The sequence below is a fragment of the Neolamprologus brichardi genome, chromosome 1 (genome assembly GCF_056152115.1).
Source record: "Neolamprologus brichardi isolate AB-2024 chromosome 1, ASM5615211v1, whole genome shotgun sequence".
NCBI classification, from domain to species: Eukaryota; Metazoa; Chordata; class Actinopteri; order Cichliformes; family Cichlidae; genus Neolamprologus; species Neolamprologus brichardi.
The window spans coordinates 29,805,126-29,828,840 of NC_142104.1; the positions used below are offsets into that span (position 1 = coordinate 29,805,126).

Consider the following 23,715-nt stretch of genomic DNA (forward strand, 5'->3'; position numbering starts at 1 on the left):
CTTACAAGGGCAGAATTTGGCACCCTGCATCCCTTAAAATAAAGGGTCTAATTCCAATGCCAAGTGAAAATTAGACGTGCTGATCTGCACATTTAAAACAGACTTGGACTCAATATTTTACACTACTTTATAAATGTGTGTGTGTGTGTGTATATATGTGTGTGTATATATGTGTGTGTGTATATATATATATATATATATATATATATATTCTACTAAGTGTATATTTTATGACTACATATAAATATATCACCAAAAATTTAGCAGTGCTTTAAAGTTAAAATTATTTGCGCTTCTTTTAATGTGAGAGATAAAGTTATATAGACATTAAAATTATTCCTGCCTCAAAATTGCTAATAAGCTTTGGTTAGATTGCTTCTAAATACATATTTGATTTTGGGTTTGTGAAGTTTAGTCTCAGTTTCAGCTTTCAGAGCCTTACAATAAGAGAATGAATAGGGGAAGCAGGCTAAATTACTTATACAGTTAAAACCCCTTGCGTACTCTGTACTCTCTGTCTACTCCACATTTAATTCAATTCAGTTTAAATATATAGTGCCAAATCACAACAAAAGTCATCTCAAGGCACTTTATATTGTAGGATAAAGACCCTACAATAATAGAGAGAAATCCTAACAACTAGAGGACCCCCTATGAGCAAGCACTTTGGCAACAGTGGGAAGGAAAAACTCCTTTTTAACAGGAAGTTGCTGAGATTGGCTGGTGGTTAGAGGAGGAAGACAGGACTAAAGCCGTGCTTTGGAATAGAGCCAAAGATTAATAATAACTTATAATTAAATGCAAAGTGGTTTATAAACACATGGTGAGTAAAAAGGGTTTAGAGAAGGCAAAACACTAAGCATCATGGGAAGCCCCCAACAGCCTACGTCTATTGCAGCCTAGGATTCAGGACCACATGGTCCAGCCCTAACTAAGTTGTGTCAAAAAGGAAAGTCTTAAGTCTAATTTTAAAAGTAGAGACCTTGTCTATCTGCTGAATCCGAGCTGGGAGCAGGTTCTACAGAAGAGAGGCCTGAAAGCTTTTAAATATCCCAGGTACCACAAGTAAATCAGACGTCTGAGAGCGAAGTGCTCTATTAGTGTGATGTGATACTATGATGTCTTTAAGATAAGATGGGGCCTGATTATTCAAGACGTTGTATGTGATGAGAAGGATTTTAGATTTGATTCTGGATTTAACAGATAACGAGTATTCTAAATTGTAAATTGTGAAAATGTGTACATAGCCTTTTGAAGCTCAGATTCTTTTTATTTTATTTGTATGTATTTTGCATAGCTTGTATTTCTTTGGGGTGTTTTTCATTGTACTTGTAAAATTGTAGTTTTTCAAATTGTTTTTAAATGGTTTTTTTTCTATTCTATTTATCTGTCTATGCCTATTTTGAATAGGATATCTTGATCTCAGTGAGACTGCAGGCAAAGCTGGATCGATTAGTATGTTCCTCAAGCGGTTATGCAAACTTTCTACTGATAACAGAATTCAGCATTATCTTTTTGTCAAAACACGAACCGGCCGATTTAGATTTCTGACTGTGAAAGAAGAAATGTCAAGCTGTTCTTTCCTTCAGGTGATTTTAGACACACTCAAGGTTGTAGATTCAGCCCTGAATCCAGAGAAAGTCGTTTTGTGTGCTGTTGTTGCTGTGCTTCAGATTACGTCTACATATTTATGTGTTATTTATTATTTAAACTCTAAGTAACAAACAAAAAAGACCCCAGTGTGTTTGGAAGAAATCTGAAGACCAAAAGCAGATATAATAATCTGTTTCTCCCAATAATTCTGATTTAAATAGTATCTCTTATTATGTTCGATTACCATTTCCACTACAAGGCTCCTAAATAATTTATTTTCTATTTGTTCTGTGATTTGCTTTTTTTCTTCTGCAATGCTGGTTTCAGCTTTTACTAAACCCTTCAGTCATGTATCTTGATGCATATATTTTGTCTTATTGTCTGTAATTATTTGTCAGCAAAGCAAATTTTAAATCCCTCTTAGTCAGCTGATTCGGTAAAAACATGGCTATTTCTCACAGGAGCGGCTCTTATTAATCTTCATTTCCCCGAGTCTTCAAAGGTGTCATGGTGTCATGATGTTGTGAAAATGTGCTTTCAGTCAGCCTCACACTCACAGCTGTGTTTTTGGACAGAGATGTCCTGACGGCACCTGAGCCATGCATATCCTCAGTATGTGATAATTAAACACTAATAATAGTGTTATTTTTAGGCCTGCACATTACCCATGAACAGAAATCTGCAGGATCTGCGGTGCAGACATACAGCAAAGCTACTTTTTTTAAAAAAAATTTTTTTATCAGGACTTAACCTAAAAAACATGTTTTCAGTTATTTAAGCTATATTTCAGCTACAGCAGTCAAACTACATCAATAGGATATAAACGATGGAAATAGCCATTGAGCGCTTATCTGTAGTTTGTGAAGCCCTGTTCAGGCGTTTTACATGTTAGCATGATTGCTTGGCATCATCTGAAGTGGCTACATTTGGAATAGAGGTGGGAATCACCATACATCCCACGATACGATATTATCACAATACTTAACGCACGATACAATATTATTGCAATTTTTAAAAGATTCAGATTCTGTACATAAAGGTAAACTTTATCAATATTCATTTTATCTAATATCAAAGTCTCACACTTAGTCTTTCTCTCATTTCAGTCAGTTTTATTGTTGACAAACTGAACGGTTTGTATTACAGTCTAGTCCAACTTAACTGAATGCAACCATCTGGTACAATTATAGCTATTCTGAACTATGCAATTTATGAAAAATATGCAGCCCCTTCAGCAACTGAAGAATTTGAAAGTAAATTAAAACAAAATATAATTTTACATTAAATAAAAAAGTTTTAAACTGAATTAAAATAAAACATGTCTTAAATTAAAATAAGTAAACTGCCCTGTTTATTGCTGCCAAAAAAAAAGTTAAACACATTTGGACAGTGAAGGAATGTCAGGATTCTTGCTCAGAAAAAGGATCAACATGCTCTGAAGTCAGAGCATGTTGAGTTCCAGTCCACAAAAACTTTTTTTGTAACAAAATATCGATTTCTGCTGTCCCTGTATCGATACATTATTAGCAAACAAAATATTACGATACTACACAGTATCGATTTTTTTCCCCCACCCCTAATTTGGAAGAGGTGCTACATTATCAAAACACTCACAAGATCTGGTTGTAAGATGCATCTATACTGCATGAGTGCATTACTTGGATATGTTATCCATCCATCCATCCATTCATCAGATCACCAGTCAAAGGACTAATGCTAACTTTCACATCTATGGCCAATTTAGAATCTCCAGATAACCCAGCGAGCACGTGTTTAGAATACATCCATGCCAGGCTATTTAGGGCCTTTTTGGGATGACTTTGCATGCCCTCCCAGGGCCCAGAGTGGAACAGTGGTGCAAGAAGGTCCTGGAGTTGAATCCAGATACCAGAAATCCTGTCAATTAATAAAAATTAACTCACCAAAACTGGACCATGGGCTTCTTGGATGACCTATACCACACACAAGACCATTTTGCATGTGCTTTAGCACAAAAGGCACCAAAGCTACAAACACTGTTGAATTAGTTCAGGTAAATCCTAGCAGACAGCAAGCAGCCTAGTTGGCACCCACATCTCACTCATTCCCTGATTTAAGTGAGAGGTGGGTAGGTTATTAAGAATAATCACAGCCTCATGATCAGGAAAATTAGAGGAAGAGACCAGGCTGTAAAGATAGGGTGCCTATAGGGACTCGACTTCAAGTACCCATTCAAGGAACAACAGTTTTTGGCACATCAATGATCTACTTTTTAACCCCAGCGGTTGCTTTTTGTTTAATAATGACAAGTTTTGTGTCCAATTTGATTTTAGCCTTACTGATGTTTTTTAAGTACATTATGATTTTTGCATCTCATGCACACATTTACTTGAGCCCTGTTTTGTAAACTCTCAATGATTTCTAAAGAAAATAAACAGGCTGCTTTAAAGTAAGAATAAAAAGTGTGAAAGTTTGACCATCCAAAAACTGCATTATCTTAAAAGTGTGAAGTGAAATATTTTTTGTGATTGCATAAGCTTAAATTCTACCAGGCAAACAGCTCTAAATAATTTGCCAGGCTTGTGGAAAGGCCATTCTCATTTCATATGCTCATATTACTGCTCTGTGCGCACTGCAGTCATCCTTGTAGACTGTTTTGTCATTTAGTGGAGATATTCATAGGAGACTCATATTCCAGCTTTAAACAAGAGAAAGCAAGCCAGACTCCTACCCCTTTATGGCTGCACGGAGACCGGAGTGCAGCGCAGCACACTTTGTGCATCCAACTGAGCAAGGCTGTCCGTTCATATTATGCTTTCACATTACAACAATTCATAAAGCGTTTTAATGTGGGCCCATCTACAAATCTTCAGTCTGAATAAAGCTAAATTACATCATGCTGCTTGCCATGTTTCTGTTTCCCCATGCATTCGTACATGGTGAGGAGTTCAAAGTCACCGTGAGCCCCGTAGTGCCAATGCACCCAATGAGTCTGGGATGAAGCTGTTTGTAAGTGGAAACATAGACCTGAAGTGGAATCCACTTTACTGCTGCACTTGCTGAAGTTTCCTGCTGCATGATTCATTTCACTCTGTATATTTAATGGAAGTGACAGCAGATTGCACCAATTAGCGGGATAACTGACGTAAAAGTAAGATGAACCACATCCTGTGTAAATATGTTTTCCCTTTACATGCTGTGATTGATAAATATATAATAAATGGTATAAATATGCTCAAAGAGAGAGAGAGAGAGAGAGAGAGAGAGAGAGAGAAAGAGATGTGGTAGTTTATATTTGGAGGAAAAAAAAGAAATGAATTTATAAGTTTCTTGTTGAACCCGTAAAACCTCATCTACAGATATTTTACTGCATCGCGTGTTACAACATTAGCACGACACATGAATGTCCATCTGTCACTGTGATGTTTTTTCGTTTTATTGTCCAGGTTCTTTCTAGCTTTGTGTTTTTGTCTATCTTTGGAGTAGGGCTCTGTATTCTGCCGCAATTTATCTTTCTGTTATTTCTTGTTTATTTTCTTATGCCTGATACAAGTTCTTCATAGTGTTGTTATTTCATCCTCTCAGTTCGGAGCTTCTGTTTTGTAGATCCTTAGGTTCATTCTGTTAATCCCCCTTTGTTTCCCCATTCTGTTCCTCTGCAGTCTTTTCTCTGTGTTTGTCTTTTTGTCTTTTTGTTGTGTCAAATAATCGTCTCTTCAATCAGTTGTGTTGTACTCTTCCTGTTTTATTTTGCTAAGTGTTGTTCAGTTTAAGTCCCTCTTGAGTCTTCATGTTAGTAACCCTCGGCTATGTTCTCACCTGCTCTCTCTCGCCTCAATATCTTGTAAGTACATGTTGTCTGAGTGTCCCTTTGTTCTTTCTCGTGTACTCCCTCATGATTGTGTCTCCCTGCTCTTGGTTTCCTAGTTTTCAGTTTCCCTGTTCTGATTTTCGATTTCATGTGACTACTATATATAATATATTCAGTGAATTTTAATGCATTTGGAATAGTCTGTTGCTTTAGCAAATGCCATTGCTCACAAATCCAGGAAATCTTCTGTTAGATGATGAATAACTCCACAGCAATGCAAATGCAGTTGGAGCATCAGAGTTGCAGCAGAAGTGCTTGTGTAGATCTTGTTGGTGAAGATGAAAACCAAACAAAGAAAGCATGTGACCACTATTGTGAGCCTGCCACCCCTGCTGAAAGCAGATGGAAGGGGAAACGTAAAATATTACGTGACAGTCATGTGATAGCATGTATAGATAGAGGGCACATGTTGCTGTGACATCAACAGCTGCAAGTAATTAAAGCTTCACTGACTGGAACGTCATTCCTTATGCTGCACTGGTTATTAATATTGCAACGTTCGGATGTGAAGATGAAGTGCTTAAAAGTGCTGTTGTATTTTTTTTACAACAGCGGCCAACTCAGATATGATATTTGCACTTTGGCTTTACTTCATGTTGCTTAACGAGGTCTGCCCTTGTTTTTCTTTTCATGGATAAAGGGTATTTTTTTTCCTACTCTTTCACGCCTGACAAAATTTTGATGAAAACACTAGTTGCCCAAAAATCTTTTCAACAACGTCAGTCATTCAGTAAGCCAAATTCATTCTCCTAGCATAGGCTGCCTCTGCGCTCTGACCAAAATACACACAGGAGACAAAACAAAAATCCATTAAATAGTTGATGCAGCCTTGAATAAAGTCAGTACCTCTGAAGCTTTGAAATGTCTCTGTGGACTCATAAAACCAGTGACCCAGATGGCTCCCAGGTTGTGGGGAGCATGCAGTTACGCTATTTTGTGTGAATGTCAGCGGCCGTGTGTGCCTTCGCACACACAGAGACACACTTTAGGTGAGTTGTTTGTTGTGTGAAAATCCGTGCAGTGCGAGGCTACGCACACAGATATTGTATGACCCAAGTTCAGGTCCAGAGAGAGACAGAGGGAGAGAGGAACATGACTGAAGTGAAGCGTGCAGAGAGCAGCCTGGGTTTGTGAGCAAGAACAACCTCTGCATGTGGAATGAGTTCCAGGCGGGAGGCAGAGAGGAGAGGAGGAGGAAGCACTAGCGCAAGTGCAGCAAGCTTCTCAGCACTGGTATGTTAACAACACGCCAGGTTTTGTGTGCGCCTCTGTGTGCACGTACATCATGTGTGCGTATGTGTGTGTGCGTGTGTGAGAGAGAGAGAGTTATCTAGTAGATGGTAGGGTATGATTGCCGTGTGCACGAGGGAGGATGGAGCTGGGAGGCACTGATTGGTTGTGCACTCTCATAGGGTGTGGCCAGAATGTGAATGACTGCTCCTGCCTTTCGCGCTGCCAGGTTTTTGGGGACAGTTTCTGAGGAGGGATGGGGTGTGTGAGACTGTGTGTGTGGAGGAGAGAGCATTGGAGCCTGTGAGAGAAGGCAGGAAAGAAAAAGGGAAGGGGGGGGGCAGGAGGACAGAGAGAGAGAAAGAGAACAGGAGCTTGTGAAGAGAGGGAGGGAGGGAGCTTCAGGCAGCGAGGCTGGACTACCGCTCAAACACTGCAGTCTTTCTTTTGCTTCTCTGAGGAAGCTGTCTTTCTCTTCTCGCTGCCTGTCTCTCCTTCTTGCTGCTTCTACTTTCGCTGCTTGGCCATGACCCTGGTGGACACCTTGATCTCCTTGCCCACCTAGAGAAGAGGAGAGAAAACGCTGTAGCGGAGGAGGGAGACGAGAGGAGGGGACAACCGCACACTTTGCTTCTCTGATGAGAGTCTGGAAATTAATTAACCACCATCAGCACAGGGGGGGAGAGCAGAGAGGGGCTCAGGAATAGAATAAGAGGGAGTTGAAGAGAGTGATTTGTTAGATGAGAGTGGAGAGACGCAGAACAACCCCTAGACACTTTTCAGAGACAAAAGGTTCAAGTTAGGGCAGGAACTAAAGAAGCAAGGAGGAAATTGGGCAAGGCAGGAATTCCACAGGGATACAAATTGAAGAAGCCAAAGAATGGTCTGCTCATCAGCGTCATTCATCCTTTCATGCCTTCTTTCATTCTTCCTCTCACATCCATAACACCATTTTTCCCGCTCGCCTCCTTTTCTATCTTAGTTCTTTTTTTTTTTTTTGCTCCGTGCATGTCAGCAAAAGCACATCGCCAGTCACATGCCGAACACTCAGACGCAACTAAGACCAGAGAGTAGTGTTTCATTCTCAGCGGACGTGCGCTCTGTCTCTGAGTAAAAGAAGTTGATTAACCAAAGCAGGGGTGCTGTTATTTACCAGCCAGGAAGCACCTGCTCAGGAATTTCTCATGAGACCAGGTAGGACCATTTCTGGATCATTTTGGCAAGCCCAAGGCGCTAGAGAGGTCAAGCTCTCCAAGCATTTACCTGATTGAACCTTTATGAGATGAAACTGCAGATCAGCTTATCTGGGAGCATCACACCTGTGTGCGAGGGATTAAAGAGATAGGGATGTGCAGATGTGTACGTGTATGTTGGGATTATGTCCTAAATGTTCAGATTTACACAGATGTTGTGGCAGGATTATGCAAATTGTCCTGCAGAATATATAATATCTAATATTCAAAAATAGCAAGTCAGTTGAAGTGAATGGCAGCATATTGTTTTCTCTCAGATTACATCAGATCACGTGTGATCCCACTCTGGGTATAATTAAATCAGTAGTTCAGGAGTTTAATTATTTTGAGGCTGGGTTAGAAATACTACTGGAATCCATCTCGCAGCCCCCCCTCAGTGGAATACCTCTTTGTCCCTCGCTGTGGACTTTGTTCAGACCTGAAGTGCACAGAGTGACTATTAAAGACTCCTAAAGGCTCATTCAGCTTCCATTATGAGACGCTCGAGCACAGACGAGACTCCATATCGGCGCAGTCCATCTCTGGACAGCAAACCCGACACGCCGCCGTTCACTTCTGGGTTTCACCGCTTTAGCGGAGAGTTCGAGTATAAGCGGCCACCGTTTGCGTTCGGCTTTCACACGACAAAGGGGCCGCAAACGTCCAAGGGACGCTATGCCCAGGGCAAGAAGTATGTGGTGTTTTACCTGGACCTCTCCTTCATATTCCTCCTAGAACTGCGGCGCTGCAGGATGGCTGAGGGTTGCATGATGGCCCTGCGATATGGAATGGTCTTCTTCAATCTCCTCTTCTGGGTGAGTTCTCTGTCTTTTTTAAAAAATCTTTTTATATAAATAGATGTATTCTTGTGCATGACTTTTGAAGAGGGGGGAGTGTTTGTTTTGCTGAAAGTGATACTTTGCTTCCTCGCCTCAGATTTTTCTTACCCCGTTTTTTTTTTTTTCCCAAAGGAGCTCTTTTATGCGTGTCTTTGTAACCACAGTGATGTTAGAGGAGTGAGGAGGGGGCAGAGTTGAGAAAGAGACAGATCATGCATTTAGATCATGTGTACAAAGCCCACTGTGTGGGTGAGTGGAGCCTTTTCTGCTCCCTATACAGTTCGTTGAGTGTGGGTGTGCACTGCATTGTTTGCCGTGTTAAGCTGTGGCACATTTGGAGCTTGCATTATGTGTACACTAGTTAATCACTGTGTTACCATTGTGTTGTAATTCTTCACCCACCTCTGCCTCGCCCTCCTCCCCATACAGCAGCACTTCTTAGTTCACCAAGGCATCTGCTGTCAGTCTGCTCAGTCCAGTTGATCGTATCTTTTTGCTGTGGGTTGAGGGGTTGAACTCCGCTGTGTCCGCCTGTCTCGATCCATCTCTGATAGCCCTCGTTACCGATCACTTGCATTTTCATTGTGAAGTCTGTCATGTTCCCCAGCTGTAAAGATTTCAAGCTTGTGTTGTTTTTTTTCCCTCGCAGACTCCTGTTGTGCACTCACTTGCAACTTCTTGGAGAGCTTTATGGGGTTTTTGGCCTCTGTGGTTACCTTTCTGGGATTACTTTGATTTGTCATACGTCTGCTCTTATTGGTAACAGAATGAGATGAGGCCTTGGGCACTGGAATGCAATCTAGCTGCCAAGATGCAATCTCCCTGAAGGAATGAGTGACCTTTTCACCTCTACATCTTCAGTCAGCTATAAACGGCTGTCAGAGAAGGGTCGCAGTATTTGTTATTAGCACTCGGTGTGCATGTGTGACTCTGTGTGTGTTGCCACTGGGGATAAATAATGACCACTTGACCAAGGGTAGCTATAACCTGTTTCTGATAAGCCAGTTGTATTAGGTAAGAACAGAAGAGCTTTGCCAATTTAAAACTAAGGATGGTACATTTTGACTGTTTTGTCCCAAACTTTTTGCAGATGATTTTTAAATTTTAAGGGGATACTTCATATTCTTAAATCTGAATATTTTATACATTGTAATGTGAATGGGATGGCTTTTACTTACAGTCAGCATAGATTAGGGATGCCAAACGTATTTCACAATGTGGGCCACATACAGTCCACTTTAATCCTAAGTGAAGTGAAACTGGCCCTTTCGGTTGGTGTAAAGAACTTTTACTATATATTTATTCATAAATATGCAATTTCAATGATATGTCTCAGTTTTTCGATATGTTAAAGAAATGCTGCTGCAGTAAATTAATGTGGCAGCACAAGTCTTTTGGCTTAAATTGTAATAATTTAATGTGTAAAATCATGGCACAAGCTCTGTTAGCTCATTGGTCACAGCTTTTGTTAGTTCACAGAAAGTGCTCTATTTTTACACAGTGGCTCTATTTTCATCGATAGTGAAAAAAACAAATACAAAACAAACAATAATTTTTTCTCTCATTTAGTTGTTTATTCATTACTTAACAACTTTGCTGTAGCATGAATGGCCTTGGGGGAGGTCTTTACTAGTTGAAAAAGCTGTAAAATGTAGAAAATTACTGTTAATATTCATGCTTTTTCCAAAGCCCTCCAGTGGGCCAAATTGAAGTTGTTACCGGGATGATTCTGGCCCCAGGGCCTTATGTTTGACGCCTCTTGCATAGATTGTATGAACAGTGTCCTGATGAAAATATATTTGCCCTTTACTTTAACTCTCAGAAGGAAACAGAATGTGACCGTTTACATCCTGCCTGAAAACAAAGCTCTCAATAGCTCTTTCCCTCTCTTACAGTAGACTATTTATATTTGTAAGATTACCAGGTGAACTGGAGGTGGGAAATTATTTGTCTCAAAGTTTCATGGCATTAACAGTTCTATAAATAAGTGCTATACGTTAACCTATAGGTGCATAGGTTTCTTCAGGTGTAGAAACAAACTTAAATATATGAGAGTAATGTGTGCAAATAGAGTGACATAAATAGCAGCTCTGTGCAGTGAGAAGAAAGGTGTGGTCGTATTTCACTGAGCGGTGTTAATATAGCGGTGTTAATATGCTACCCACAGTTTTTAATGCACCAAGACTTGAGGCTTCTGCACAGTGCTTGACAAACTGATCCACTGAAATCATCTCTTAAGGTGGCATTATTGCTTATTTGCCACAGTCTGACAGCGGTTGGCATTGATGTTTCCATTGACAAAGTTATTTCATGTTGTTAAAGGCGTAATAGAACAGACTGGTATTTTGAATCAAATTAAATTTAGTAATTTTATTATCCAAAATGTTTTGAAGAAATATCAAATCTGGGTTTTTTGGGGGTTATTAACAGTCATTTTTATTTGCCAGTGAATGCCAGCCAGTGCCAGTTGACTGATCTGATCCTAGCAACTAATATTGAATTTGCCAACACTACTTTCTGCTGTTTCTTTGGAAACATTTGAGCTTTTTGAATTAAACTTTGTTAATGTGTCAGTGTACGTGATTTGCCAGAGTCACATCAGATACATTTTTAACTCACAATCAAGTGAAAACATCTTCCATGACCTTACGCTGTGGTACTTCACAACATCGACAAACTACAGATTTTGTTATTGTTTTGAACCCTATCTGCAAAAAAAAAGAAAAAAAAAAAAGAAGCATGCTTTAACATTTTTTTCTTATTCCATAATTAAAGTGTTTTCCTCCAAGGAAATAATGAAATAGGTTATTTGTCCCTAAATAATGTTAAAGGTTTGGTTAGACTTAAGTCAGGAGGCAGAGGTTGGTGGTTAAATCGCTGACTCCAAGATACCGAACCCTCTGATGCATCTATGTGAGTGAGCTTAGGTATAGTAAAGGGTTCTGTGTGTCAGTGGGTGAATGAGCCTTGTAGTAAAAAAGCACTACATAGGTGCCAGTCCATTTACCATTTCGAATTAGGTATAAACAGCTTGATTAGATTTAAGAACAAAAGTTCTCCAGTGAAGTTAAAATTTGAGTATTAAAGGTTTTTTTTCAGTAAAATGTATTAAAGTCAAAGGTTTTGTCAACCCGTCCATCCACCTCGATATCCTTCCTTACAAAATACGTTGTTTCTTACTAAACTGGCACTTGTTCCTAATGTGGGCATCAGAGGGTTTTTTCATAATGAAATGGAACTTTGAGGCATATTAAGCTGCTTGCTGTCAACAATAACAAGTTTTCTACATTGCATCTCAGTGCACCACTAATATACTTCTACATCGAGCTACTCAGGTATGAAAATAATAGTCTTCCATTTAAAAACAATTAAAGTATTACAGAGAACGACAGGAACCTTGTGAAGAGCACTTCTCTCATTTTAAAATACATTTTTATAATTCTCCATAAAAGGTGGCGGGCGATAAAGTTTCCATTTAATTACCCCACTTTCCTTGAAACGAGGTTAGAGCGAAACGGTAAATTACAGTGCGTCAAAGGTAAAATGAGAATATAGAGTGAGGAAAACACACTAATGAAAGATGAGGACTATGACAAAACATATCATCTGTAACAGCTCACAATACCTTATATAATGTTAGGGGTTCATTTCTGTTCATTCATCTAACAATTCAGCACAGCACCAATCAGTTTCTTCCTTACCTACGGACATACACCACTGTGCCCACGACTGTTTAACGTTGTACTGGAGCATTACTGATGAGCATGTTAGTGAAGTTAAATAATTAAAATATAATGTCTTAGCATATAATAAGACTGTCTGCAAAGATAAGTAGTTGTCTGTCATGTTGCAGAGACAGATGACTCACTGATGACTGGGAAAGAGGCTAAACAAAAAGTTTCGTGTGATGATATCCTTTTTGATTCATATAAACAGAAAAAGTTTTAACATTAATTAACACAACGAGAGTTAAATTTAAACCACTTTTCTCTGATAGGTGGAGAAGAATAAAAAAAACCCCCACAGCATGCATACTGTGAGAAGTCACACTGTCTTGTGTGAGAGTACAGTGTTTCTTTTTATAAACTCTATTTAAATTATCTTGGAATGTGTTTGTGATGACCTTCAGGGAGGTTACAAGCTAAGAAGGGTTATTTTCAGAAAAGAAGTGCTCTCAGTTGGCATTTTTCCTTCTCCAGTGTTTCCATAGTTTAGTGGTTTACACATTCACCTCACCAGCCAAAGATACAAAGGAACAGACACAAATCCCGTCCTGGTTGTGTCAGGAGAGGCATCTGGCATAGAAATCTACCCAGTCAAAGAAGTGGTGACGCCTTGTTGCAACATATTTGATTTTAATTAGGAAGGAAAGTAGCTTCCTTGAGAAAAATCACCTTTTCCAAGGTGATTTTGTGTTGTATTAAAGTGACCTGAGTGAATTGCAAGGTGAAAATGTTTCTCTGGATGTTAGTTTTGTCCTTAAAGAGCAGCGACTGTAGATATTTAAGATTCAAAACACTTACAGATGACTCTAGTGACAGTTCTCTGTGTTTCCAAATACAAAAAAAAAATCAGGAGAAACTTTTCAAACCTTTCCTGCAGACTGGACGTCTTGACTGTTGGGGTTTTTTTTGGTACTGAAAACATTTTTTTTGTCCCAAAATATGACAAAATATTGTCAGACCGCCTCTGCTGGTGTCTAGCCTTGCTTACTGAAATCAGGATTGTTAAAAAAAGCTGAAGAGCAGGCCTTGTGGTGTGTAACCCAGCACAGTTTCTCAGAGGAATATTTTCAGGTCAAATGAATACGACACTGCCAAAGATTGAAGGCAGACCTCTTTGCTCTGTTTTACTCTCAGCTTGTTATCACATGGCTCCCTTGTGGTGGGCAGAAACTGACAATCATCTGTGCAGGTCCGAGAGCAGCGGGAGGTGGAGGAGAACCAAACTGTGCTGTTAAAATGGGTGAGAGAGAGAGACGTGAAATGAAAACTTCCTCTGACGTGGCTGCTCAAACATGTAAAAGATTTTGTGTCTGTTTGATGATGGTGTCGATCAGCGGGCATTCATGCTCAGTTGCAGATAACATCTTTTTCTGTTGCTGAGACATGCTATTCTTTCCTGTTTTTTCTTTGGTCTGCACTGAAGTGGGACACACACACACTTTTTTTAAGTGACCGTGGCTGTGCTTACGCTCAGACAATAGAGTCATGGCAGAACAAGCAGAGCCGTCAGGATTCTGCGCTTATGTTGGTATCAAAAACCAAATTGTTACAAAAGGGAATTGGAAGAGGTCAAGAAGACAAATCTGAAATAGGTTTGTGAGAATAGCTGTAATGATAGAGGCCAGACATGCTGGTCTGTCACAGATGAAGGAGGTGAGCATGATGGTAAGAGGTACAGATGATAACAGTAACTATTGGTGGGACATAAGTGGCATCCCGCTCAGTAGGCTGGTAGAGCTTTGAAACAGGAGGACAGCGGGGCACATACATCAAACTGCACTATCGTAGCTCATGTGTCACTCTCAGGCCAAATTTTTATTCATGCTTTTTTGTAACTTACTAATCTTTGAAGGTAAGTTTCCCCGATTTCTCAGTTTGTTCTGTTTTATTTGAACTCAAAAGTCTCCTGTTTTTGTTTTTTCTTAGTTTCTCTCAGATTTTATTTCCCCAAGCAACTGACTTAGAGTCTGCATTTGAGAGTTTTATCACCTCTGTTTACATAAGACAGCATCCTCTTGCAGATCTGTCAGCTCAGACGTTGCTCTGGTAATAGGAAGAGAATAGAAAATGAGGGTGAAAAACACAAATTAGTTATGCTCCTAATTATGCTCTTCATTCCACATGTACTATACAGAGATATGAGTAATTTAGCCTGTAATGTTATAACTGTTATTACTATGTATTATTACAACTTTTTATCTTTTAGTCTCTTAGTTCTTTCTCACAGAGCAGAAATGTGTAACAAAGCCATTAGGATGAATTCTCATTACATGCTTTCATGCCATTAAAAGGTGCATCAGCTTCCAGATTGTCATGGAAACAAGTCTTTTTCTAAGCACTGCATAAAAAGGAAACACAAGATTTGTGTGTGTGTGTGTATGTGTGCTTACCTAGTATATGTCACATACTTTAGTGCAAATGAAGCCAACAGTGGCTACCACATCCCATTTGAAATTGGAATCCAGTGACTCTTCACTTACTCAGGGCTACAGTCAGTTACTCTTGTTTTAATTCCCATTACTGTAAGTGTGTGAAAACGAGCTCGGCGCTCTGACCTCGTACGTTAACGTCTGTGTGGGTGGGGAGCAGCCTGGGTATCTCTTCTTCGCAGACAAAATGTCAAACAAATCTATACAAAAAGAGAGAAGCAGATTTCTGTGCTCCAGGACAAATGCTGATTATCCCCTAAATGTAGGAGCAATGACTCCACCATAAAAATGCAAAAATGGGCATCTCGGAAAAATATGCAACAATTCACAACAGCTAATCGTCTTGAGCGGAAACCACCACAGAGCTAGGGGGAAAAAAATACATCCCACAGCTGCAAAATACCAAAATAAGACTCATTTACAGCCACTTTTTAATTAATCTTGTTAGCACAAACGTGTCTTTTCCATGCTGCAGGGGTGGGAGGGAGTGGTGGGGGGGAATCCTCAGCAGCAGCAGCAGCAGCAGCGGGTGAGCCTGGGACAGAGGAGGGATAGGAAGAGAAGAGGCAGAAGGAAGAGACGGAAGATGTGTCCTCTGAAGTTGTGTTTACTTGTCATCGTAATGTAGGTCAGAGCCCAACGGAGGATCCATAGATTGCCAGAGTTCTGAATGGGTTGCATCTGTCTCCAATGATTTAGCCGGATCAATAGAAATGGCCCTTCTACTGATTTGAGATCTGTCCGCCCCGCCCAGGCTCTGCTGCCACACAGTCCATCGATTTGCAGCTGGACCGGAGGGGACGTGCGCAGCATGAGCAGTTCAGATAATAGGCCTGCAGTTTGCATTTGCTGAGTATGGCATGTTTGTGCACACAGCTCACAGGCAGAAAAGTCATTTAATTGTGTGGAAACTTTTTGAAATAGGGAGAGAAGTAGGGAATCTCTCCATTCTTTCCTTTTCTATACCTCATTGTGTTCAAAGATGAAGTCCTACGGTACTGTGCAAAGGTCTTGAGTCACCCCTCATTTCTTTAGATTTTGTGAGAAAAATGGGAAATAGATGCAGTGATTTATTGAAACGTGCAAACATACACAGAAATATAGTATTTAAAGCAACAACAGAGATTGTACAGTTTTAGCAATGTGAATGTCAATAATTGGTTTAATCTTTATTCTTCATTCTGAGCTCTCTGAGCAAAACTTTCTTGTCATTTCTTTAAGTCTTCAGAAAAAGTTCTCCAGGCTTCTTGAAGGACATTCAAAGCTCTTCTTTGGGTGTTGGCTGCCTTTTTTTTTCCAGTTCTCTGTCCCACACCGCTTCAATAATGTTGATATTTGGGGCTCTGGGGAGGCCAATCCATGACTGATAGTGTTCCACTGTGTGTTTGGAATCGCTGTCATACTGAAAAAATCAACCCATTGCCAATTAAGTGCTGAAATATGCCAATTTTCTTCTAGCTAATAGCTCTTTTGGAATCATCTTGCTGATGCGAAAACATAGTTTTATGCCTGCTTGGTATTTCCATAGATTCTTCTAAGGAAATAGGAACGAAGTGTGTGTTTTCTAAATGTGTAACAACATGCCTGAAGTGTTATAAAACGCAGGCAGGTAAGGACCCAAATGCAGGACTCTCAGACTGAACTTAAAAAACAGCTTTATTGCTGAAGAACACAAATAACTAAATACAAGGAACTTAACTGGCAGCTACTCATGAATACATTATGAAGGCGCTCAACAAACAGGACACACAGTAACAGAGATGATGCAACAAAGAACAGAGGGAGAATCAGGCAAGATATACACACAGGATAATGAGGGGACAGACCACAGGTGGGAACACAGCTGACACTAATCTACTGACAAGGCAGGGGAAGCAAACTGAGCATCATACACACGAGACGGAAGACTAACAAAATAAAACAGGAAGTACAAACACTGAGACTGTGACCAAGACGTGAACTTGACAGAGCAACAGGAGAATAAAAACACAAAGGGATGACTGACCTGGGGGGGAAAGAAAGAGAACACTCAAGATGATAACTAAACATTGCCTAACCCAGAGCTTCCCAAAGTGAGGGGCCCACCCACATTCTTGATTTTTAGTTCACAAACACTTGTTGTAATGACTAACTACTCCTGACATTTTGGATATGTTAGCTCTTTATACAGTAAAGTTACAGTGGGATACAAATAATATCAGGCTGATCCTGCCACGATTTGTTCCCCCTGTCTAAATCACAGACTAACAGTATCTCACAGTTGTTTATGTTTTTGAACCCATTTTGAACAGAGAGGCATTTTTTGAAAAATGTATTGACAGCAATGTTGAATCACACCGTGACGCCTCTGCCTTTCTACTATGGAGGGACAGTAAGTGCGTGTGTATGTAAGCGTGTAAAACCTGCAGATAGTCAGATTAACAGTATTTTGTCTCTATCTGCCATTCTGCATATTCATCTCACGTAAACAAAAACGTGCGCACAGCGTGACGTGAAAAAAGGCACAGACCTTTGACGTTGCGTGACGAACTCTGTATTCCTCGTCCACGCATATACGCAAAAAAGAAGTTTTAAAAAATCTCGGTTTTAGGTGATTCAAAACGCGTGTGGACGAAAAGGCCCAAAACGCACATAAAAAGCTGTGTTTTCAAAAATACCCGTGTAGGTGCGGACGTAGCGTAAAAGAGTTAGTAGTGTTTTTTATTACTACCTGTAATTTATTGCAGATTACTTGTATTTGCTTAATTGTTTACTAAATGTTTGAGGTGTGAACATTTTTCTTGTAAAACAAAGGGGGGCCTAGCAAAAAAGGTTTGGGAACCACTGGCCTAACCTAATAAGGAACATAGTCTGGAAACAATGGGGAACTATATAAACAAGAAACTGTGAACCAGAAAAAGAGATAATGAAACTCAGAGGCACTAGGAGAAAAGAACAAACAGAAGAGTATCCAGCTGCAACCCAAAACTCATCATAACCTAGAATGAACCATAAAACCTATCGAACAGGAGAACACAACTATAATACAAAGACACCAAAAAAAGACCCCAAAACCTTCCACATAACATGAAGATACAATTTATGCGTTCCCTGCTAAATTGTCTGTTATGTGTAGACACAACACTGAGTCATCCCTTGAGTTAGTTGACTTTTCTCTGCTTGAATAATTCATAGGTCAGTGTTAAGTGGTTTAACAAAAAATATTTCTCTGAAAATGTTCAAGTACAAGGACTCAAAATGAGTGACAAAGCAACCAAAGAAAAACTTTGACTAAACTGCAGAAAACCTAAAAAACTATTTATAAAGACCACTAAAAATTTACAAGCCTGGCAACTCGGATACAAAACACAAAGAATGAGCGTTAGTTCAAGACCTTTGGAGATTATTTTATATAAGCTCAAGTTTTAAGCACTGAAATCACACTGTAGTTTTTAAGGCAGTAGGCATAAAAGAGTTTGAGCAGCGAGCATCTGTCAATCAACGAGAGCTGGAAAATAAGGTGTGACACTGTGGGAAAGTATGAGGAGTTGTTCTTTATGGAAAGTAAAAGTCCTGCCTGTGCCAGTTCAGTGTTTACCCAAAATCAAGTTTTATCACGTCTGACACATCGTTCTTTTTAGTAGTGTAGGTAGCATTGTGGTGCGTAGTTAGTGTTGCACAGTCTCAGTCAAATATAACCTGACTACAGTAAATTTATGTTGTGACAGATTTTCCTTCAAAGATACCCTTTAATAAAAGCCCTCCGGGGTTTTTATTGACTCAGAAAGAGGCTTAGGTGGTGCCTCTGCACGGCTGCTCCGGCTTTATCACCGCTGCCAGTTTAATACTCAAACCTCTTTGATTCCAGTTTTCAGCTTTTTTAGACACTAGATTTTGGCATTGCCATAACACTGACCTACTTGAGGCATTCTTTAGCTTTTTAAAATCCAATTTTCTTCATGTCTCCATGGTTATAAAAAGCAAGCGTCACATGAATTTTTCAGTTTGAAGTCATGACTTCATTCATAGCAGCGATATTTATGCATAGTTTCATTTTCTTATGTAATGAAAGGAATGGCACAATTTGCAATAATTAAGGATGATGGGATTCTAGATTAAAAGCTGTGATAAATCAGGCACGTTTATCCTTCCACCTCTTTAAGTTGTAATAGTGGCATAAAAAAAAATATTCGTTTGCATTACTTTAATGTGCAAAGCCTTTCCTCCACATCCTTATGTGCAAAAAGCAAATAAAAAATGAAATCAGTGAATGAAATTCTAGACGATGTTGCTTCTCTCTGTCTTTTGTGATTGAGCAGGGCTATACTAGGCTTTATGGTTTTTCAATCTGTGATGTTTAAAGTTGTTTAAAAACTGTCAAGGCATCAAGGGAAGCCCAGAGTAAACAAAATAAAAAATCCAAACCAAAGAGTAACCTGCATTCAGTTCAGTTAATGAACCCGACTAAAAGCTAAACTCTGTCTTCATGAAGGTGAGTTTCTACTGCCTGCTTCCCTGCACACTCAAACAATGCATTATCGTTTTGCAGATGCTTTTCAGTGGCTGAACAAAGTTGAAAAATGTATCGATAGAAAACATGAATTGTGCCCTTTGTAGGCTGCCAACTTTGCACAAATCCTAATCCACACTTACTGTTCTTACCAAAATACATGGCCACTTCCTGCGGTTATAGAAATGCACTAAAACACACACACTTTGTCTCTGTGATCATTCCTCTTTATTGAAATACACATTTATAGTTCTGTGTTCTTCAGAGACATGTAAACATAAAAATACACAGCAACAGTTTGTGTGTTAGGTCACATTTAGTATCATGGTCAGCATGCTTTCAGACCTCCCATGCACGTCTTTTTGCAGGTTGTTTCTGGTAGTTAGAGAACGACTCTACCAATCAGAGTTAGTAAGTAGAATTAAGAATGACAGAAAAATGGCAAGAACTGTGGATAAGAAAGATGTGAGTGTGCAAGTTGTTCTGAGTTTATATGAAAGGAGAACTCCCACATCTTTCATCAGTGCAAAACTGGTTCTGACAAGATCTATGGCAGCTTCCAAATGGAAAACTTGGTTTGCAGCAGAGATAAGCAATGAACTTGGCTTGGCCCAAGGTAAACAAATAAATCTCTTCCTCAATAAATTAACTATTGGGCATGTTAATCACTGAAAGGTAAAAGTACTTCTAGTCAGATTCAAGGTCCGGCATGGCTGTGCACTGATCCTGTTTTGAGCCTACACAGATCTTTGCAGGTCGTGGTCTACATGTTGGAGCTCTGTGCTGTCAATAGGGGGGCAGAGGGCAGTGATGAAAATATCTGGAACAGGCAGTCTGTGGGCTGCTCTTGCTTGTGTTGTTGTTGGTCCTTTAGCCCTTTAGCACCTGCTGCAGAGAAACCCAAAGTCATAGCAAAACAAAGAGTTTCTCTGTAGTGAAGTGATTCCATCCTTTTTTGGGGGCTTATCCAGTTCAGGTTTGAAGGCAAAACCGAGTGTTAAAAATAAAAAAAACAGAAAAACTGCCTGTACTTTTGCTGTTGCTTTGTTGATCTTTGATTATTTCTTTTTCAGGTTTCTCATTCTTCGTGGTGAACGCCACTGTTGCTCCTTTCCCCCATTCAAGCTCACATTTCAACTATGCGGCATTGAGACTACACATAGCATCACCCCTGAGCTCAAGCACGTTTGTGTAGGTTGTATACCCAAAATCATTCACTCTGCATAGCCGAATACCTACGCAAACTGACACAAAAGCAGAAATATGGATTCAGCTTCAGGCTAGCTTTTTCCACTAAGCAGGAACCCCTGAGGGTGAAAAACAAAGCCAGAAGAGAAGGGCCAAAAAGTGCAGTTCCTCAGTGGCCACTCGAGGCTTTCTCCATAAATTCTTCTCCATATTTGTGCTGAAATGCACAGTTTTCCTTTTTTGTTTGGTCTCGGAAGGCAATTTCAGCTTTGTTAACAACTTTACAGGCGGAATGTTTTGTTTTATGACGCGGCTGAGTGGGAAATGATTTCCAACCAGGCTCCTAGCTGTCTGCTAGACTGTCACCTCCGGTATTTTGAGTCAGTGAATTGACCATTTGACTGTGTTTGCGGTGTTGGAGCTTTTTGAAGTGATTTAAAGCAAATATCGAACATCTAATACGGCTTGTTGTGTGGTTAACTGTACAGCTCATCTGTGGTGAAATATTAAGGTTTTATTTATTGCTTCGGAGTGATTAGCAAGTGTCTGTGCGATGTAGCCATGCAGTCGCTGAACGCACCTTGCTAAATAAGCTTCCTGCCATTAGATAATCACTTAGTACTCCACCCTTTATGGTCACTTCCTATGAATATGTTTTTACTGAGTAATCCATTTAAATCGGAATTCAGTATCAGTGGCACTTAATTCATGAAGAAGAGCTCTCCTTTCCCTCCAGCACATCTCCAGATTAGCCCTGAGACTGAGTGGAAGTACTTACAGTGGGATGTGCTCAGTTTTCTGACAGTGAATATTTCATCCACTGCATCAGTCTGGCATGACTGCAGTGAAGCTGCTCATCACACCGATGACCTTCTGATGTCAATAAAGAACATCTCTTCAAACAGTTGGGTGGACATATTTGAAAAATTTAATGCAATGACAACAATAATGACGTAATACTCCGTTTATAAACGAAACAGCCCATGCACTAGCCAGCAGGTTCGAAAATGTGTGCGTCTTGTAATCCCAGCGGTCGCTGCAACTGTGTCAAAATTAATAGACACTGAGCAATTACAGCTGACAGATCTGAGTCATGAAATTTTAAAATATTCATAAAGGACACTTGAAGTTGGGATGTGTCAAAACGATGTGCAGCACAGGGTGAAAACAGCATGTATCTGCAGAGCTGTGAAAGGTTAGCCTTACACTGTTAAAGGTGGGTCATTTCCCTCTCTATATATATCTTCTTCTTTTTTTTTTTAGGTCAGCATTAAAGGATTAAGATGTCAAATGGCGGACTTGGAATTTAAGCCCACTGGGAAGTTGGAGAATACACTGATTTGAATAATCATCCGTTTAAATTAGATTTACCCAGAATCAAGTGCTCGTCCATCAGTATAATCCCACCGATTCCTCGTTTGTTTTACTCGCCTGTGTGTAGTCGCACGAGGCACAAGTGAAAGGTGGAGAAGTTCCGCTGCAAAGCAGGCGGGGAGATGGAGACTCCGTCATGTAAAACAAGGATGTACTGTATCTAGGACTGCACATATGGAGAGATTTTGTGTGTTAGTATACAGCAGCGGGCTGTTAACCTTCGCATGAGCGAGAGATCCCCGTTGGTCTGTCTCATTACAGATGGAGACCAGATGGAGGCAGTGAGCTCTAACACCCCACCGACTCTGCTGACGTAGGGAGGAAAAAAAAAGAAAAGAGGCAGCTCGATACACCTAATTGACAGCGCGGTGTCATGAAGGAGCTTTAGTTTAAGGTGCAGCAGAGTCCCAAGTGGAATGCATAAACAGCCAGGTGACACTAATCAGAGCTGAGCGGATCTTTCTGCGGCAGCTGAGGAGATGCTAAAAGGTGTCGAGCAGGAGCAAAACTTCTTGATACGTGACGCAAAAAAAGAAAACAAAAGACGGCGTTAATTATCGATTGCTCTCAGGGTGTCCCGCAACACCTGGGGATCTTTTTTTGCTTGAAGAACAATACTAACACGTTCCTTTTGCTGTTTTTCCCCCTCCGATTATTTCTAAGGATGTGCTGTAGTCGCAGTGAGACACTTTCATGCAAAAAATCAAAAGAGATCAGGAGGGGATGGAGGGGTGGGTACAAATCTACAGTTACAAGTCATTTATGCCAAAGAACAAGCAATGGTGGATAAGTAATGTCAATTTGAATAGAAGCAGATTTCCTGTCTGATATGTGGCTGTGATATTCCCACGCACTTGGTAGTTGCGCTCTCTCCCTGTGCAAAAGTGCCTTTCTTGTGATATTCTCCATGGTCTCTATTACCTCTGAGGAGAAGCCAAGCTGTGCTCGCCATACTGTCAGGAAATATTTCTGGTTGTGAGGCTTTGTATGCGTAAGATAGGGCGAGCCAAGTCAAACCTTTATATACCACATTTCACGCATGAGGAAAACACAATGGGCTTCACATGGAAAAAAACTTCATTAGAATTGACAGAGACAGGCTTAAGAGAATAAAAGAAGAAAATGATTTTCTTTTCTTTCAGTTTCCCAGAAAGTTGCTTCAAAAATCCAGAAATTCAATTTGCTGGTGCCACATTTACATACCACATCCGGCTGATCCTGTACTTTGTTGAAGTTGTACGAGTGAGTCCTGTGTGGCTCTGCCAGTCCATTAAATGTAACAAATGTAATTATTCTTTATGCACTTTTCCAACAAATAACACTAGTGTTTGGTGTATTAGGAGATTATCTTGTCTGAGTCAGCCCAAAGCTTCGCTGCTTGAAATTAACTGACTTCTTTATTCGGTGTTTGATTAACTATGTTATTCTCGAGAGTTGGAGGCGCTGGCACAACTTTTAATAGACTTGAATAGAGACGTCTCCTAACAAAGCAAGGAATCTGTTTGCCTTTGTGTAGCTCCAGCTTCAGAAGTAGCACAATATTTGACCTGCTCTGCTTTAAACTCGGTGCCTGTATTGTTGTCGAGACAGGCCGCTGCCGGCCTCGTTGGCAGCATTGTAACAGCAGGAATGCATAACGCTGGGCATATCGCTGAGAGAGAGAAAGAAAAAAACAACAACGGCAGAAGGACTAGCTCTGTTTAGCAACCGAGAAGTCCAGCGACCATCAGCAGGCGGTTAAAGACCTAAAGAAGGAGCTGAGCCAG

At 40.1% G+C, this 23,715-nt stretch overlaps 1 protein-coding gene across 4 annotated transcripts in view; it reads left to right on the forward strand.

The window, feature by feature from the left end:
- Positions 1–23,715, forward strand: part of tspan4a (tetraspanin 4a) — a 157,035-nt gene that overhangs the window by 31,677 nt on the left and 101,643 nt on the right. Inside the window, exons 1-2 of one of the 4 annotated variants that reach the window (XM_006793823.3) lie at positions 6,608–6,676; positions 8,641–8,720. In XM_006793823.3, coding sequence (XP_006793886.1) covers positions 8,658–8,720 — 63 coding nt within the window. In that variant the 5' untranslated portion in view covers positions 6,608–6,676; positions 8,641–8,657. Of the gene's footprint in view, positions 1–6,607; positions 6,677–6,921; positions 8,721–23,715 lie in introns of those variants that run through there. The other 3 variants (XM_006793821.3, XM_006793822.2, XM_006793820.3) reach the window with 3 other exon arrangements.